At 36.6% G+C, this 19,342-nt stretch overlaps 2 protein-coding genes across 2 annotated transcripts; both read left to right on the top strand.

The window, feature by feature from the left end:
• Positions 1-42: 42 nt before the first annotated feature.
• cox18 (cytochrome c oxidase assembly factor COX18) lies at positions 43-9,096 on the top strand. The gene is made up of 7 exons (XM_077247549.1): positions 43-205; positions 886-1,308; positions 3,484-3,584; positions 4,517-4,683; positions 4,827-4,942; positions 7,168-7,275; positions 8,667-9,096. Exons 2-7 carry the CDS (start codon positions 907-909, stop codon positions 8,832-8,834), a joined length of 1,062 nt encoding a protein of 353 aa, XP_077103664.1. The 5' UTR covers positions 43-205; positions 886-906; the 3' UTR covers positions 8,835-9,096.
• A 449-nt stretch (positions 9,097-9,545) lies between these two features.
• On the top strand, positions 9,546-19,320 carry igfbp7 (insulin-like growth factor binding protein 7). Its single transcript, XM_077247542.1, has 5 exons — positions 9,546-10,092; positions 12,842-12,951; positions 14,554-14,661; positions 14,906-15,032; positions 18,273-19,320. The coding sequence occupies exons 1-5, from the start codon at positions 9,678-9,680 to the stop codon at positions 18,290-18,292; spliced, it is 780 nt and encodes a 259-aa protein (XP_077103657.1). The 5' UTR covers positions 9,546-9,677; the 3' UTR covers positions 18,293-19,320.
• The last annotated feature ends 22 nt before the right edge of the window (positions 19,321-19,342 follow it).

Raw genomic sequence — 19,342 nt, 5'->3', positions numbered from 1 at the left:
GTTTTAAATAAAAAGTGAGTGATTGAGTGACGCAAATGTTTTGCTAGATACGTGACGTCATATTCAAGCGACGTGTCATGCCTTGCTCATTTTGACATTCCGAAGAAAAAAGATGACGGTGTAAACTATCTTTCAATAAACATTACACTCGGGAAGGATGTGATAAACAACATGCTTATCTAAAAATTTGGAACTGCAAACGAAGGTGAAGATTTTGTTACGTTTCTTCCAGTTGACCAGCAGCCGGTTACTTTACTGTATCAGTCTTACGAGGTTAAAGGTGTTACCTTTGTCTGGTGATTTTATATATATATACACACACACACACACACACATTTAATCTATTTTTTAATTGGCATTTTTCACAGTTTTTTTTCCATGGGATGAGTTTTATTATAATATGATTGGCATGTTTAATTGATTAAAATATAATTTGAATGCAGAATATGCAGAACATAAAAACGTGACTTATATAATATATGGCCGGCATATAGTTTGTGTGTCAAGATCAAGAGAGAGCTAAAGTATATGAAACATAACAGGTTATGATATATATATATATATATATATATATATATATATATATATATATATATATATATATATATATATATATATATATATCAATAAATACAAAAAGGACACCAACTAATCTATAATCAAAAACAGACCATGAGCAATGAATTATTGCATGTTGGTATCATTATGCTATGATGTAGCTTTAAACAATTACTAAGCATTTGCACAAACAAAATATATTTTCTACAGAAAAGTACAAACAATAAATCCATGGATAACTTCATAATGTCTACCTAACTAGAAACAAAACGGTTTTGCTTTTGTGTGCAGACATTTCTGAGATTCCTCCTTGTTATTTTTTTTCAGAGGTTCACTTCATCCATAAAGATGTGGCCAAAGCTTAACAGGTCAGTGACATTTGTGACTCAATGGATATGTCGCCAAAGCAACTTAGCAACACTGAGGCCTCACATCAGAAGCATCTCTCATGGTTCCTCCAGCCTGGACAGCAGAACTCAAACCATCCAGCCTTTCTGCAGCAGGTCTGGCCATCCCTCCATCACACCGGCCCTGTGGCTTCAGCCCAGAAGAACTATAACCACAGATCGGTCAAGCTGGTATGAGAGCATTGCAGACTCCACGCCCGTATACTTCACGGAGCAGCTTCTCGTGTCCACTCAACAGATGACGGGACTGCCGTGGTGGGCCAGCATCGTGTGCACTACACTGACACTGCGCACTGCTATCACTCTCCCCCTGGGAATCTATCAGTCGATCATCATTGCAAAGGTGCTGCTAGATCATTTTAGCAAGAGGGTGTTGTAGTCCATTGTCCATGTCTGGATCTGTGGTCGTGTAAAATCTTGTTGGTGTTTTTTTTTTTGGTTATACACAACCATTCAAATGTTTGGGGTCGCTAAGATTTGTTAATGTTTTTAAAAGAAGCCACTTGCATTTATTAGATTCAAATGATTATTAGTATTATTACAATTTAAAGTAGCATTTTTTTTAAATATATATATTTTTAAAATATTTATTTTTGTAATGCAAAGCTGAATTTTCAGCATCATTACTCCAGTGTCACATGATCTTTCAGAAATCTTTCTAATATGCTGATTTGATATTCAAGGACATTTACATTTATTCATTTAGCTGACGCTTTTATCCAAAGCAACTTACAATTGCTATATTTCAGAGGTCGCACGCCCCTGGAGCAACTAGGGCTTAAGTGTCTTGCTCAGAGACACATTGGTGTCTCACAGTGGATTCGAACCCGGGTCTCTCACACCAAAGGCATGTGTCTTATCCACTGCGCCATCACCACCCCCTCTAGGAACATTTATTATCAATGTTAATAATATTCTTTGAATAAAAAGTTCTAAAGAAAAGCATTTATTTGAAATAGAAATATTTTATAACATTATAATTGTTGTTACTATCACTTTTGATCAATTTAATGCTTCTTTCAATTCCTTTAAATAAAATCTCACTGACCCCAAACTTCTGAACGGTAGTGTATGTTGTGATGAATGTACTGTCGTCAAATACTTTTCACCTATTTCTGTTAATTCACAGGCCCATTTAGTCTTTTCTTAAAAAGTATACAGGTATATACTTTATAGAATTTCATTATATTCCTTTTTTAAAGTCTGCTTTCTCCTAAACAATAGCAAACATTTTGATTTACATGGCCATTTTCCACCTTTTTTCTGATCCCTCACACTGTGTCCTTACCAGCTGTGATAAACAATAAAATAGACAGTCGTGGCCTAATGGTTAGAGAGTCAGACTGATAACCTGAGGGTTGTGGTTTCGACTCTCAATACTGGCAGGAAATGACTGAGGTGCCCTTGACATCAAGGCACGTAACCCCCAATCACTCCCTGGGCGCCACAGCGTGTGTGTGTGTGTGTGTGTGTGTGTGTGTGTGTGTGTGTGTGTGTGTGTGTGTGTGTGTGTGTGTGTGTGTGTGTGTGTGTGTGTGTGTGTGTGTGTGTGTGTGTGTGTGTGTGTGTGTGTGTGTGTGTGTGTGTGTGTGTGTGTGTGTGTGTGTGTGTGTGTGTGTGTGTGTGTGTGTGTGTGTGTGTGTTTTTACTATAAATGTGTGTGCACTAACTTGGATGGGTTAAATGCAGAGGACAAATTCCATGTATGAGTTACAATACTTGGCCGTCATGTCACTAAAAGCGTCAAGCGATGGATGTCTATTCCATGTCCTGTTTGTGGTGATTTCTGAACATTTTTAATTTTCATAAATGGTCTGAGTGGGCTAGGGATGGACTTTTGCGGTGTGAGTGACTGGTACATCAAACGCAGATTTCAAAAGCTCACTAAAAGCTATTTTCCACAATATGTTCCTTTCAATAACTATATAGATGACTAGATTTAAAGTGAATCATTGAGTAAACAGCCCCTTCTCATGTTTATCTGCTCTTAGTACAGTATGGGAGGCACATTTTGGCGGTCAGCAGATATCACAGAGAAAACACTGGAGATTGTATGCCTTATTAAGAATATCTCTCTCTCTTTCCCACTCTCCCAGCTGTGGGATGTTTCTCTTGCCAAGAAGGAGAATTGTTGCAAAAGAATGTTCCTCCCCTCTTTCTTCCCCCCCCTACTGATGTCCCACAGTGTGAGAACATTAGCTGTAGCATGTCAGGCCGTCTCTTTAAACTGATGTCTTGATATCTAAACAAGCGGAGATGAGGCCAAATTTATTGTCCTTTTTAATTCGAGTTTGATCTATAGCCGTTTAAAATATGTGTGGGTGTCTCTATCTGAAAAATGTTGCAATTTATTAAACTGAGTCAAATCACTGGTCCATCCAGGCTGTATTTTGGTTTTTAGTACCAGTGGCAGTGTCCAGTGAATTGCAGATTTCATAGGCCAGGGACTTTGCAACTGTTGGAAATACTTAAAAATGAGTTTTAAAAAGTAACCCATGTCCCCTTTTGCCTCAGCTAGGTTGAAGCTCTGCAGAAGGAGATAGCTGTGTTAGCCCGCCAGTTACGCTTTGAGATCTCTGTGAAAGCCAAAGAGAAGGGCTGGTCAGAGAAAACATGCAGGTAGGAGATCATTTATTCATGCCATCTACTTTGGCTGCGTCTAAAATCTAATACTCTCTTAAATAGTACTTTGTGAGCACAAAAAAAGAATGTTATATATAGTATGAATGTGTGTAGTATGAATGTATTCTGGGACGTACTACATTCGCAATGTTGTCATAGTCATATGACCAACCAACAACAGTTGGGTCCCATTCACAAATACTCTCCCGTGGCCTCATGGGATAGTAAAGTGTCCATCGTATGCACACTTCAGAATCTCGCCAGAAGAAGTAGGTCATCCAGGGATATTTTACCTATTATTTTATGAGTACTGTGAATTCGGAGTCGGACATACTTCTTTCGTCACCTACTGTTTTTTGCCTACTATATAGTAGGGAAGTATGCGATTTGGGACACAGCCTCTGTCTTGGGTTAAAGTCTTTGTCATATGAAAAGCCCATATTAAAGGTCTCAGAAAAGAGTCTCATTTCGATGCGAAAACTTTTTGTTTTCATTTACTTGAAGTAAAATTGCATGAGATACTAAGATTCGTTTTCAGGGAATATATCTGATTATATGCATGTTTTTTGTTTTTCACTTTGTTGGGCTTTTGTTTTTGTGAGATTTTAATATAGTGAACAAAAAAATTGTCAATGGTGGAAAAAAATAAGCAATATTTTTTTTTTATATTAAATATATTTATTTTCAAGTTTTAAAAATATTTCTAAATTTTAAAATAATATAATAAAAGGTATATTCAATATGAAAACAAGTTGTAATATCGAATGCATTTTTTAAAGCTGTTTATATATTTTACTGCAAAACATGATTCACTTCCCTCACACCAACATGGCCTGATAAAAAAAGTATTATATTTAATTTCTCAGCTACACTATAATTTTGAAGGATTTAATCAACATTTTGTTTAATTATAACAATTGCATATACAGGTTTCATTTTAAGAAGAATCTAAAGCGAATCGTGTCTGAGCTTTATGTTCGAGATAACTGCCACCCATTCAAGGCCAGTTTGCTGATCTGGGTCCAGCTGCCCATGTGGGTGTGTCTGTCTCTGGCCCTGCGTAATCTCAGCCTGGGAATGGGACATGTTCCCCTGGGTGAGTCACATCCATTTGTCTATTACATTTTCCAGATGTGTTCTTTAGTTGCATATATTTGGCAATGCAACCAACTTCCCCATAATCACCTGAAGAGAGGCTTTTAATGAACTAACATACATATTTCTGCACACACTCATCAGCATCAGAAGCCGGTTTAGCGACAGGGGGCGCTCTGTGGTTCCCAGACCTCACTCTCCCAGACTCTACCTGGATCATTCCCGTTTCTCTCGGCTTCATCAACTTGCTCATCACAGAGGTTATATATCATCCCATATTTGCTGATGATCATTATATAAGTGCATCACAGCACTTATATATGTATATAAATATACGTACAGTGGGGTTCAAATGTCTGATACCACTAATGTATACATACATACTGTATATAGTATTTATTTGTTTGCATTTGTTTATTTTTCTTAATTGTTATATAATCATACAATACAATTTTCCATAATATATTATGATTTTTTATATAATGTAAAGTTATTGGTCACAGTTTACAATAATGTCTCATTTGTTAACATTTGTTAATACATTAGCTAACATTAACCAACAATGAGCAATATATTTTACTGCATTTATTAACCTTTGTTAATGTTAGTAAAAATCTTATTGTTTGTTCATGTTAGTTCACATTAAATTAACAAATGTTAACAAATACAACTTTGGATTTGAAAAATGTTTTAGTAAATGTGGAAATGACCATTAACCCAGAACAATAAATGCTTTAGAAGTATTGTTTATTGTTAGTTCATGTTAAAGGGTTAGTTCACCCAAAAATGAAAATGATGTCATTAATGACTCACCCTCATGTCGTTCCAAGCCCGTAAGACCTTCGTTCATCTTCAGAACACAGTTTAAGATATTTTAGATTCAGTCCGAGAGCTTTTTGTCCCTCCATTGAAAATCTATGTGCGGTATACTGTCCTTGTCCAGAAAGGCAATAAAGACATCATCAAAGTAGTCCACGTGACCTCAGGGGGTTAGTTAGAATTTTTTGAGGCATGGAAAATACATTTTGTTCCAAAAATAACAGAAACGATGACTTTATTCAGCATTGTATTCTCTTCCAGATCTGTTGTCAATCCGCGTCCACGAGTCCGCAGTGACGCTGCTGACGTAAGACACTGCTGACGTGTATCTGGTGCGTCCGTGTATTCGGGTTCAAATAAATATGTCTGGTTAAAAAAAAATGCAAGTCTTCCCATGTGTCGAAATCCTTAGACATGTTTGCAAAGATTGTTTTGTTTACAGCGTTTCGTCTCTCTCAGACTGTAAACGAAGCTCGGGCGCACCAGACACACGTCAGCTCGTCTTACATCAGCGGACTCATAAACACGGATTGACAACAGAACCGGAAGAGAATACAATGCTGAATAAAGTCGTCGTTTTTGTTATTTTTGGAACAAAATGTATTTTCGATGCTTCAAAAAATTCTAACTAACCCACTGAGGTCACATGGACTACTTTGATGATGTCTTTATTGCCTTTCTGGACAAGGACAGTATACCATACATAGATTTTCAATGGAGGGACAGAAAACTCTCGGACTGAATCTAAAATATCTTAAACTGTGTTCCGAAGATGAACGGAGGTCTTATGGGCTTGGAGCGACATGAGGGTGAGTCATTAATGACATCATTTTCATTTTTGGGTGAACTAACCCTTTAAGGGGTTAGTTCACACAAAGTTACGTCATTAATTACTTACCCTCATGTCGTTCCAAATCCGTAAGACTTCCGGTCATCTTCGGAACACAAATGAAGATCTTTTTGATGAAATCTGAGATTTCTGTCCTTCCATAGACCGCTACACAACTACCACTTTGATGCTTCAAAAAGTTCATAATGAGATCATAAAAAAATTGTCCAAATTTTCTGAGGAGACTCAATCGCTTTAAACGATGAATAGATTGAATTTAGGCTTTATTCACAAATTAACATTGATCAGTAAACATAAACAGAAGCTCAATCGTATGTGCTTTGATGCGTGGGAAAAAACCTCATTGGTTCTTGAAGGAACTCAAAATCTAGACTAAACTGCATGATTCATATGAATTATTACTTTACGATCCCTTTTGTTCACTTTTTGTAACGTCAAAGTGGTAGTTGCGTGGACTGTCAATGGAGGGATAGAAATCTCACAGATTTCATCAAAAAGATCTTCATTTGTGTTCCGAAGATGAACGAAAGTCTTACGGGTTTGGAACGACATGAGGGTGAGTAATTAATGACAGATTTTCATTTTTGCGTGAACTAACCCTTTATCTACTATAGTTAACCAATGTTAACAAATGAAACCTTATTGTAAAGTGTTATCAAAGTCTAATTCGAATATATTTTTCTCATTTTTATTTATATTAAAAAATTTGGGGTGAAATATGACTCGTTCTTGGCAGATTTTATAAGGTTCACCTATTATTTTACAGTTATGGTTTTACTTGTTTCTTATCTTTGATTTCTTGATTTGGTTTTCCAGATTTTTGCCCTGAGACAACTAGAGCCTTCAAAGTTCCAGAAGTATGTGACACACTTCATCAGAGGAATATCTCTGGTGATGATTCCTATAGCCGCCACAGTCCCGTCAGTAAGTATCCCGGCACATTCAACTATTATCTGCTCTATCTGTATACTGTAACTTAACATGTTTCAACATGTATGACTATGACATGAGTCACTCACGTTTTCGAGTGATGATGTTTTTCCAAAAGAGAAGAAAACAGTGGTACATGATGTGTTACAGATATGCTCTGTTCTGACACTTTTGATCTTGTGAAAGAAGGAGCATATGAAGGGTTATGTTTTTGAAGCCCACCTGGTTACAAAAGACAGATGTTGTACAACTTTACTTTGATATCTCCAGCAGATGTACAAATCGATGTCTCCTGATTATCTCTCTGTAGACGTATTTGTGTTGTTGGGGGGGGGTTACATGCCCTTCATGAGGCACACATGCACATTTGCACACACACACAAGGTCTGTCTCCCTATCTCTAGATTCCGGGAGATTTTAACTAACTTGCGGGCATCAGGGAGCCGCTATCAATATGTGGGAGACTCCCGGAACTTCCGGGAGACTTGGGATGTCTGCAATAGATGAGATGTTGGTCATGAGAATGCTTCATAAAAAAAACAGCACAATGAATTCTAATCAAATTAAAATGTTTTAAAGGGATAGTTCACCCAAAACATTTTAATTCTGTCATCATTTACTCAACTTTGTCGTTCCAAACCCGCAATACTTTCGTTCATCTTCGGAACACAAATAAAGATCGTTTTGATGAAATCTGAGAGTTTTCTGTCCCTCCATAGACAGCTAACCTAACCCTTAAAAAAGTTCATAAAGAGATCATAAAACTAATCCAAATGAATTGAGTGCTTTAGTCCAAATTTTCTGAAGAGACTTGACTGCTTTATATGATGAACAGATTGAATTTATTCAATTATTGCTTTTATTCACATATAAACATTCACCAACTCATCAGTTGTGGTAAACCGAAGCTCAAGCATGTTGGCTTGATGCACGAGAACCAATGAGGTTCATTCTCGTGTTACGCAGCACATTTGAGCTTCCCCAAGAACCAATGAGGTTAGTTCTCGTGCATCAAGCAGGTTCAGTTGAGCTAATGTTTGCTGATCAATATTTATATGTGAATAAAAGCCTAAATTCAATTTGTTCATCATATGAAGCGTCTCTTCAGAAAATTTGGACTAAACGCTCAATTCATATGGATTAGTTTAACAATCTCTTTATGAACTTTTTGAAGCATCAAAGTGTCAGTTGTGTAGCAGTCTATGTAGGGACAAAAAGCTCTCAATTTCATCAAAAAGATCTTAACTCGTGTTCCGAAGATGAACGAAAGTCTTACGAGTTTAGAACAAAAATAAGGTGAGTAATTAATGACAGAATTTTTGTGAACCATCCCTTTAAAGGGTCCTGATGATTTGTTTTGTTCTTTCTGTTTTCCTGATTCATAGTCCATGTCTCTGTACTGGCTCAGCTCCAGTTGTGTTGGACTGGCACATAACCTGCTCCTGAGATCCCCTCGCTTCCGGGGCGTCTGTCGGATCCCTCCAACACGTTCAGACTCTGAAACTCCATACAAAGACATTGCAGCTGCCTTTGTAGCCAAATACATCAAATAGATGGATCCGGACATTGCAGATTATTAGTGCATCTGCTTCTGAATATGTGTAACCACACATGTGGATGTGTGCAAACCGGTATATTCATCCAACATGACACTGTAACCACAGGAATATGGCAAATAAAATAGCTGCCTTTCTGCCAGTATGAATCTCAGTATGAAGTCAGGACATGTTTATGAACAAATGCATTTGGAAAGAGACTCCAATGAGTAATACAATTTTAAAATGATGTTAAAAATAAAAATGATTTGTGAAAAAAGGAGTAGTCCTCCATTTTGTTATTAGTGTTGTTGCTCACATAGATATCTATATATGATGTCTATGGTTGCTCATACTTGGGGTTATGATGGCCTGGTAGAAACAAATCATTGATTTAAGAAGTGACATGAGCCATGTACACTGTAACTACAATATCAAAAAGCAGTTTTTTAGATTGGCTTTTCAACAAACAAAAAAACAGTATGTTATCTTTATAATATCACGCTTAGTATTATATTTACATTAAATAAATATTTATTTATTCATATAATATATCTGTCACATACTTGAAAGTGGGATCATTTGACAGCCTACCAACTATCCAAAATACCCTAGCAATCACCAAAAACTTCTCATCTAGCTAAATCCATCAGAAAGACCAATCCATTCCTCTATATCACAAATAATAACAATAGAACCACGAAATGTAAATGAGCTTCCAAAATCATTGCCAAAAAAAGGAGGGTGTTTACTTTGTGTTATTGTAAGTTTATGTCCCTGCTGGGCGGGTTTTAGTACCTCCATCCCAAGCAGAGAGAAGCAGCAGACTCTGAAACAGCCTGAGACCCTCCACATCTCACCATGCTCTGCTTTCTGCTATTAACACTGTTCGCGGTGTCTTCAGCCGACCGGCTGCCCCGCAGCTGCGGCACCTGCGACCCGAGTAAGTGCTCTCCGCTGCCGGCCGAGGGCTGCTCATCCGGGGCGCTGTTGGACGCGTGCGGCTGCTGCCAGCTCTGCGCGTCTGGAGCGGGAGACCCGTGCGGGGGACGCGGACCCTCGGCCAAGCGCTGCGCGTCCGGACTCGAGTGCGTCAACAGCGACAAAGACACGAAGACTAAATCAGGGGTCTGCGTGTGCAAGAGCAACTATCCCGTGTGCGGCAATGATGGCGTCAACTATAACAGCGGCTGTGCGCTCAAAGAAGCAAGTGTGAAAGCAGTGAAGGAGAAAAAAACCGAGATTAAGATTCAGAACAAGGGCAAATGCGCTCAAGGTGAGATTCTTTCACATTATAAGAGCCTGAACACTTTAATAACTTGATTAAATAATTAAAATGTTTACATTAAATAATGCTTATCAGTAGAAGTGCATGTGGATAGATATGTCATGAAAGTTATAAATATCATGGGCTTTGGGATTCCGGGTTCGTTGTCACAATTTTATTCCGGTAAATATTTATATATAGGCTAGCTATATATAAATGTATATTTAGTCACATATACAGTCAAAATAACCCTTGAATATTTTCATAGTGCCTAGGGAAAAATATGTTTGTGACAACATGCAATGGCTGTGAACCCGTGGAAAGTTGTCAGAATGGAGCCTGTCAGTTGGAAGCCTATATTATTAGCTCAACAGTGAAACAAATCATGAGGAAACAGCAAATGTATAAATGGTATCATAGCCTACTAATTTTTAATTATTATTATTTAAAAACTGTATAATTTATAACATTTACAAGCACATGTGACAACTCGCCCTGATAATGGAGGACAAAAGTCACAATTCCAATTTCAGATTCTGCTGTTTTGATATGAGTCTTTACGTATAACACAAAGTTAGTGCATGCAATGGATGTAATGCATGATGTATTTATGTGACGCAATGGAATTCAGACATTTTCATGGGTGTGATTTAAGCGTCCGAAAATGTTTCGGGGCCACTGTAAACTGTTGACAAATGTTGTATACAGTGATGTTGGTCAATTCATCTTTATTTGACAACTATTTGGCCCCAAACCAGAAGCAAAAAAAAACATCATGTGCCTATGGTAATGAAAATTATAATGGCTCACTGTTTATGTAAGAACATTTAGTGTTTTGAAGTAACGACCCGCAGCCATTTAAAGTTCAGTTTTTCATTTAGGCCTAATCGAGTGTACAATTTGACCGTGAGGCCTGATACAAGGATCAGATTGTATGTGCAGAGAAATGAAATGCTGGCCTTTCTGCACAGCTGCGTCAACAACTTTGCTACTTTAGATTAATTTTTGTCTTGTTAATGCCCTTCGATCCAATCGCTCACATGATTCAGCTGTCATGTGCTTGTGTTTAGGTTTCTTTTCTCCCGGGATCTCTAATACACTGACCTGTACTGATGTCCTGCACTTTCTCCCCGGGACAAATAAATTGAATCACACACATAATGACATACCTACATTGACAGTGTGTATTAAGGCAGCGGAACAGGCCAGAGGCCATTGTTTTCATACAGGGTGGTAACGTTCTCCTATCCCTGAACAGACATGTCTGAAATTCCAGCCTCTCGGGTGGATTTTCAATAGTGAAAAGGCAGATCAGCCCTGATCAGATGGCAACGTCTCGTTTAGCAAAACACACAGGCAGACTGTTGCTTTAAAGCAAAGTCAGACCGCTTGAATCAGTGAACCTGCATATAATTCATTATAACTGCATTCTGGCATGGGATTAAAAGAGCCAGAGGATATGGAAAAAAACAAGGCTGTTAGCTGTGGCTAAAATAATGTAATTATCATTCATTTAACAACATAAGGTGTAACATAAAACTCCATAGCCTAACTGATAAAAACAACTAAGAAGAAATATAATTATTCAAATGAAAAGCCATCAAATGTCAAGTGTCACATGGAATTCTGAGAATGTCAGTTTACGACTTGTCACACATTATAAAATGATTTGTTCTTTTTTTACTTATAAAAACAGTATATTTGAAAGCATTTTACTGTACAATTATATGAAATAAGGTTAGATCTGTTTTTCCCTGTTTAGTAAGGGGAGGTTTCAATAAACCGTCATTGATTCACAGAGCATGTGAGGTAATAATAAAGTTCAATGAAATTGAGAATCTTTGTCTAACATTTATACTTTATAACTTGTTTGTCCAGTTTACAGTAGGACAAGTTTTAATTAAGGTGGCTAAATGTAGGCTAAACATATTGCAGTTTTTGTTGTTGTTTGCTTGTATGGATGAGAATCCTGTGGGCACAAGACATTATCTCACACTAAAGTAATCTCAGTCCATGTGGTGTTCTTGCAAGTTTAACAGTAGGTCTACATATCGCATTATTTCATACTTGAGGCATTTGCATATTTTAGTGTTGATTGTATAATGACTCAGAGGGATAATATTAAAATTAAGGGATAAGAGCGTAAATAAACTTGTGGACAAGAAATACTGATTAGAGTTAGAATTATTTTTATAATTTTATATTTTAGCACTAATGTCATCTGAAGTCATTTTTAATACAGTAAATGAATCAGACACTAGATGGAATGGAAGCCTGTTTCCACTACGAAATAAAAAAATTAAAAATGTTCTTGCAAACTTTTATCTCACAATGTCTGACTTTATATATATCATATTTTTATTGTTTAATCAAACTTGTAGAATAAAAAAAATATTCCTTCCAGACATCACTTTTGGACACTGCAGAAGACCTACGTCACAATAGGGGGAAAAAGACAATCGCAAATTCCGCTTCAATCCACTTCGGAATGAATGTCGGAATGAATTCAAAATTCATAATGTTGTGTAGAAAGGGAATAAAAAGTCATTTTGACACTCTTTTTTTTCATTTTTGAGAGAACTATTCCTTTAGGAACAACAAGGTCATTGTCTATATTACAATTTCTCCGTCACTTTATTGTGCAAACTCTGTCCCAGAATTCCTCACTCTACCAGACATGCTGATAACCTAAGTGTGGCATGATAATTATATAATATGCAACTTCTAAATCATTTTGTGTCATTCATGTCCAATGCAGGACCGGTTATAGTGACAGCTCCTGGCGAGGTCTGGAACGTGACAGGTTCACAGGTCTTCCTAAGCTGTGAAGCCACTGGGATACCAACACCAGTGCTCACCTGGAGAAAGGTAGTGAATACATTGAAAAAAAGGCAGTGAATCTTTCTATATTGCTTTTTTAAGTTACGTATGAGAGCTGTTATTTTTTCATGTATCAGATCCTATAGCACAGGCCCAAGTCTCATATGGAAAAGAGGAAGGATGTGTTTGTGTGTACTGATATGTCAAAGGATGTCCACCTCTATGAATAACACAGCACAGAAACAATAGCACCACAAACAGGGGAGGGGTCAGGGCAGGAAGCACTTTATCAAGCATGTCATCAGCTATCACATTTTTCCATTCTAGACAGGATTTCTCCTTAAAGATAGAATTAAAGAATTTCATGGGACTGGATTCTCCTTTGTACTGGGTCTAGAGTCACTTATATTAAAAGCCACAGCGGATAACCGGATGCAAAAAATAACGAGGCGATTTCCCTGGAAAAAGCAAAAAGCTCATAATTAACCCCTCTCAGCTACAGGAAACCTGAAACCCTGGGAAATAGTAGTATTTAAAAATAATTGTTTGCTCTAACTCATATTTTCTATCCATAAATTAAGTTAAAAAAGTTATTTCAACTTGAAGTAATGTGGGCTGTATTTACTTATGGGGTTTCTGATGATCAGGTTAGTCATGCTTCATTAAAAGTGGAAACTAGATTATTTTCTGGCTAAAGAATTTCACCCTTGCCTCAGACTGAGAGGCCCAGGGATATTTTTATTACAGCGATGAAGCACTGTAGACCCACGCTCACTCAAAAACTTGAGATCAAGGAAAGAGATTAAAAAGTTTAAGCAATAAAAACTAAGTCTGGTGGACAGAAAAGAGAAAGAGTCAGAGGATTTTGAAAGTTAAGATCTATTCGCATTTAATATTGTCATCACATACAACAATAATAATAATTAGCATTATATTTCTATTATTAATAATAACAACAACACTAATATTACTACTAATAAAAAATATTATTATTAAGAATTCAGATCATATTTTTTCCACAGAAATTGATATGCAGATAATATAATGTCCAATGAAAAATGTTTATTTAATTAGAAAAATTCAAAATAGAAGCATTTTACAGTGTTTTAGACCTAACTTAAGTAAGCCTTATCTCAGAATATCAGTTTAATTCCCCATTCACCACATGTTAAGCATTTCCAAACCTAAATGGCCCTGAGTTTAAAGGAATAGTTCACCCAAAAAATCTTCAAAATATCTTCTTTTGTGTTCAGCAGAAGAAAGAAATTCACACAGCTTTGGAACAACTTGAGGGTAAGTAAATGACAGAATGACAGAATTTACATTTTTGGGTGAACTATCCTGATTTCAGATGGCTGTTGTTTATCATGGCAGCATATACAACTGCAATACTTCATCTGGTTTAAGATTTATTGTGTCTGGTTCCACATGTGGTTATGGTTTAGAGAAAAAAAAACACTGCTTTTCTGTACAAATGAAACATTTCTTCTTGTAGAGTCTGGTGAAACTTAATCACGCATAACCACAGAGCAAACAAGCTGTAATTTGCTGCAAAATCATGTGTTTAGAGATTTATACGGTGAAATTTGTTCTGCATTAACCCACAGAGTGTTTCAGTAAAGCTCTTTATGGCTGTTGTGATTCTCGTAGGTATCTGACAGAAAAGGAAAGTATGTGCCGCTCCCAGGAGACAAAGACAACCTGGCCGTCCAGACCCGCGGAGGCCCGGAAAAACATGAGGTTACTGGCTGGGTCCTAGTAAGTATGTTTTTGAACTAAATATAAACTCTTAGCTTATCTTTCCACATATAACTACTAGCTTTCTGCTACAAGTTACGAGTGATGTTTATTGCGCAACACAAAACCGTTACAGCATTTATTGGCAGAGCTGCTCCGAAAGCGTAGGCTCATCTCAAGTTACAATTGTTTGGAATTCTCTGCACTTATCGAAACATTCAGAACAGATTGGATGAAAACTACGACTGATGGCCATCTGTTGCAGATATCTCCTCTTACCAAGGATGAGGACGGCTCCTACGAGTGTCACGCCAGCAACATCAAGGGCGAGGCATCGGCTGTGGGCATCATCCACGTGGTGGATTCCATCAATGACATTCCTCCCAAGAAGGGTGAGTGAGTGCAGTTGAACCGCAGTTGACTTACCTGCAATAAATTGTTCCATTTGCACCTACTGCATGCTTTAGGATACATATAAAGACATTTGCATTAGTAGAGAATGTGTGCTGCACATGTATTGAACATGTCCCATCATGCCGAGCTGTGTTTTTGTGGCCCTTGCAGTGACAAGTTTCTACTTTTACATTGCAACACCCCATAAATCAACTTGCTAAGGAACATTCTCTGGTTTTCAGTCAATCAACATGTTGCTACACTTAAGGCATGCTCTATAGGGCACAGCTGATTGGTTCCTGCTGTATCAGTAGCCAATGAGCTCGCTAATCTATGAAGGTAAATTAGTAGCAAAACTCGAGAGCACGTAGATGTGAATTTGAGAACTTGTACAATAAATATTCGTACTTGTACGCAAATATTTACACTCACAGCTCCGATGTGTAAACCTGTAAAATGAAAATGTAAACTTGAACGCTGAGATTTGCACTTGCAGACAATAGTCACAAACCTGTATTCTGAATTTGAAGCTGCAGACAAGCAGTCACAAATGTGTAAAATGCCATTCACAAAAATACAATGACAGACACAAACTTTTAATACAATTTTTCACTTCTTCTAACATTCAAATTCGCAGTACAGCCTCAAGTAGGCACTTGCAACTTCTCAAATCTGTCACTGCAAGTTCAAATTTCGCGCCTTGACTTTTGACAATATATTTGGTGCAAAACTGACTTGTGCACTTGCAAATCAGTGGCGGCGAGAGAGGAAGGGGGGCGGGAGCGGGGGTGTTCAAAGGAGCCGTTTTATTGGTTGGCCCCTAGCCAATGAAATAGGACTTCTGTTATACGTGATGATGTCACGGAACCTGTGTGTGATGGACTGATATTAAAAGTGATATATTTTTTCTAAACTAGGGGGTTTATTAACCTGTAATTATAACATAATGAAAATCCCTATCAAATTATCTCTTTTTCATAGGCAAATGTTATTAGCTTGGTCCCTCATCTTTAAACAATTTTACAACTCACTCTTATATAATTTGGAATAATAAGGACCTACTGTATAAACATAAATCTATTTTCTTTGATAGTTGGTTTAAAAATTGAATTATTTTTGTATCACAACTTTTCAATCAAAATGGTTCAAATTGTAATTATTCTGAGTTCTTGGTAAAGTATGGGATTCCTGTTACTCCAAAAGAGTTTGCAATTGTGGCTGAAGAAGTAAATCAAAAAACAATAAGAAAATTTGAGTCTTGTTACAGGAAGATATGTTTCTATGCCATATGTAATTTCTTACTGGAAAGGTTTTGTAAGTGACATTCCCTGGGAAAAAGTTTGGACATTACCTCACAAATACCTGATAACTAACAAAATAAGAGAAATTACGTTTAAGTTAATTCAGAGCTTTTATCCAGATAAGTGTTCTCTCAAAATACTTAAGAATGATAGTAATACCCTCTGTTCATTCTGTTTAGAGAAACCTGAAACTTCTTTACATTTATTTTGGAACTGCTCTCTCACAGTGACATTTTGGTGTGACATTTGTGATTTTATCGAATGTTATGTGAATCCTAACTTTGAATTTACATATAGAAATGTATTTTTTGGTTTTCATGAATGTGAAAAGAAAAGTGATATTTATTTTATAAACCTTATTTTTCTGTTAGCTAAATTTCACATTCACAAATGTACATTTTCTAAGTGCAATCCTCTTTTTTAAGATTTAAACTTGAAATGAAAATGTATTTTGTATCTGTTGAGTTCTCAAAAAATTGAAAAGCTATAAGTACAGTGGCTGCGTTTAAGGACTTGGCAATTATGGATTAAAAAGACTCACGGAACTTAATCTGGACTGAAGGATTCTGTTGTATTATTTTATGACAATGACAATAATTGTTGTTGATGTTTTTTGTGTTTGTTTGTTGTTGTTGTTGTTGTTGTTTTCTTTTACGAGCATTTAATATAAATAAATAAAAAATATTAAAAGAAATAATTGATATTATCAAACTCAGTTAACACCATACTAATTAAGCCTGTACAGAAAAGCCAATGAGCCCAGAATATGACGAAAGAAAGCAAATATTTGTTAAGTGCAAATAAACCTGCTGCCTGCAGTTTTATTAATAATAACACATTGTGTTTTTTTATTTTTTTAACTGTCGATCCATTAAGCCTCATGAAGCGTTTTCTTGGTTTTCTATATGAGGGAAATGCTTAACGTACAATTAAACGCGTTGCGTTCATATTATGTGCTCATTTGCTTTTCTATGCTTTATTAGTAGGCATGTGGTTTCCTGAGTTTGGTCTTTTCATACCACTGTCTTAATTAAATGCATTGCGTTCATATTCTGTGCTGATCTGCTTTTCTGTGCATAGTAAGCATTATTAGTATGGTGTTGTTTACTGAGTTTGATCATATCATTTATTTCTTTTAATATCAGTCTAATGCATTAAGCTATGTTAGCGTTTCAGATCTTTATTTTTTTAATGCAACAATAAATATACAAAGATTTGTACATGCAAACCAGGTTTCGTGACATCATCACGTATAACAGAAGTCCTATTTCATTGGATAGGGGCCAACCAATAAAACGGCTCCTTTGAACACCCCCGCTCCCGCTCCCCTTCCTCTCTCGCCGCCACTGATTTGCAAGTGCACAAGTCAGTTTTGCGCCTAATACTGTACATTGCGAAAAGAGTAGCAAAAGTCAAGGCGCGAAATTTGACCTTGCTGTGACAGATTTGAGAAGTGCGAGTGCAAATCTCAGCGTTCAAGTTCACATTTTTATTTTACAGGTTTTCACATTGAAGCTGTGAGTGTACAGTTTAGCGTACAAGTACGAATATTAATTGTACAAGTTCTCAAATTCACATCTACGTGCTCTCGAGTTTTGCTACTAATTTACCTTCATACTAATCAACCATCAGATACTTGGTCAGCATTTACTGTAGTAGTTGCAGTGCACATTGTCATATCCATGGCCATGCCAAACACTCTGAGAGTTGTCATGACAACTAAAACTAAAATGAAATTCAAATTATTAATACATAGGCCTACTATAATAGCATAAATAATACTAAAACAACACTCCTTAAATCGTAATCTGTTCCTCACACATAAGATTTGGAATATAGCACACAAGTTATATGAACTACAATAATTATTTTTGTGCAGCAAACTAAAAAACTGTAAGACTTCATTGTCATTGGTGTCTATTGTCTGTTTGTATGCAGTGAAGGTGAGCGAGCTGTAAGAGGACGTGGACTCCGACTGAGATGATGAATCGCACTACGTCTGTGCACTGAGGACAAGCACGTAGCATCTAGTGTAATCACTGCTCACACACACCGCCTGAACCACAAACAGCAACTCGCACGTGGGCACTTTATTCTATAGAAGTTGTTCAGGCACACTTGCAAAAGAACTGTCCCCGACATTTCTCCTCTTGTATTCTTTAACTCACTTTACAATCTGTCTGCCCACAGAACAACTTCGATACTGTAAAGCGCCGACCGGGACGACCATAAGATTGATTTTCCTACTCTCGCTCATACATATTTCCATGCAAACATTCAGGCATGTATACTGAATGCATTTGAGGCACTGCAATATCTCGTCTTCACTTATATGCATGCTTTGCGTGTTTTGGCGGGTACAAATATTGTACTTATTTCTTTATTTTTCTTTTTTGTTTTTGATTGATGTCTATGGTGCTGAATGAACAACTTGTTTTGAACGTCAACTGTATTTGTGCACAAACTTTTGGATAAAGTTCCTTCAAAATTCAACAAACAAAAAAACTTTTAAGACCACGTAATCTAAATCAGAGTTGCCCAAAATGTTTGCAATAAAGGGCCACAAATCTAACTTCATTGAAGGCTATGATCCATAGGTAAATGTTTCATTATTTTTAACTATATATGAAAATTTAAAGCTCACTTATATTATCCGCCTTTAAATGCAAAAAAAAGAAGTTAAAACAAAAGATAAATTAAATGAAACCGACAGAGAAAAAAAAAGACACTTTTCAGCTTATGACATCATATGACAAGTTCACTGAACAAATCACAAATACTGTAGTTCAGAGGTTTAGATTAAGTTTCTGGGTTTTAAGTATTAACAGCTCATTTATCACTGCTATAGACTTCCTTCTAATCTGTTGGTTCCTAAACTGCAGTAGAATTAAGTGTTGTCCTCTAAAAGTCTGAGCATCTAATGCATTTGTTTGTATGTTTTGATATTTGTATACCACTAATGAATAAATATGTACTTTGAGACGCATGGAGTTTGTGGAGTCTGTGCA

This window comes from Siphateles boraxobius, unplaced genomic scaffold (assembly GCF_051911475.1).
Source record: "Siphateles boraxobius isolate OS27281-9 unplaced genomic scaffold, OSU_SipBor_1 3, whole genome shotgun sequence".
NCBI classification, from domain to species: Eukaryota; Metazoa; Chordata; class Actinopteri; order Cypriniformes; family Leuciscidae; genus Siphateles; species Siphateles boraxobius.
The sequence above is the reverse complement of the archived record's forward strand: the minus strand, read 5'-3'. Positions and strand labels throughout refer to the sequence as shown.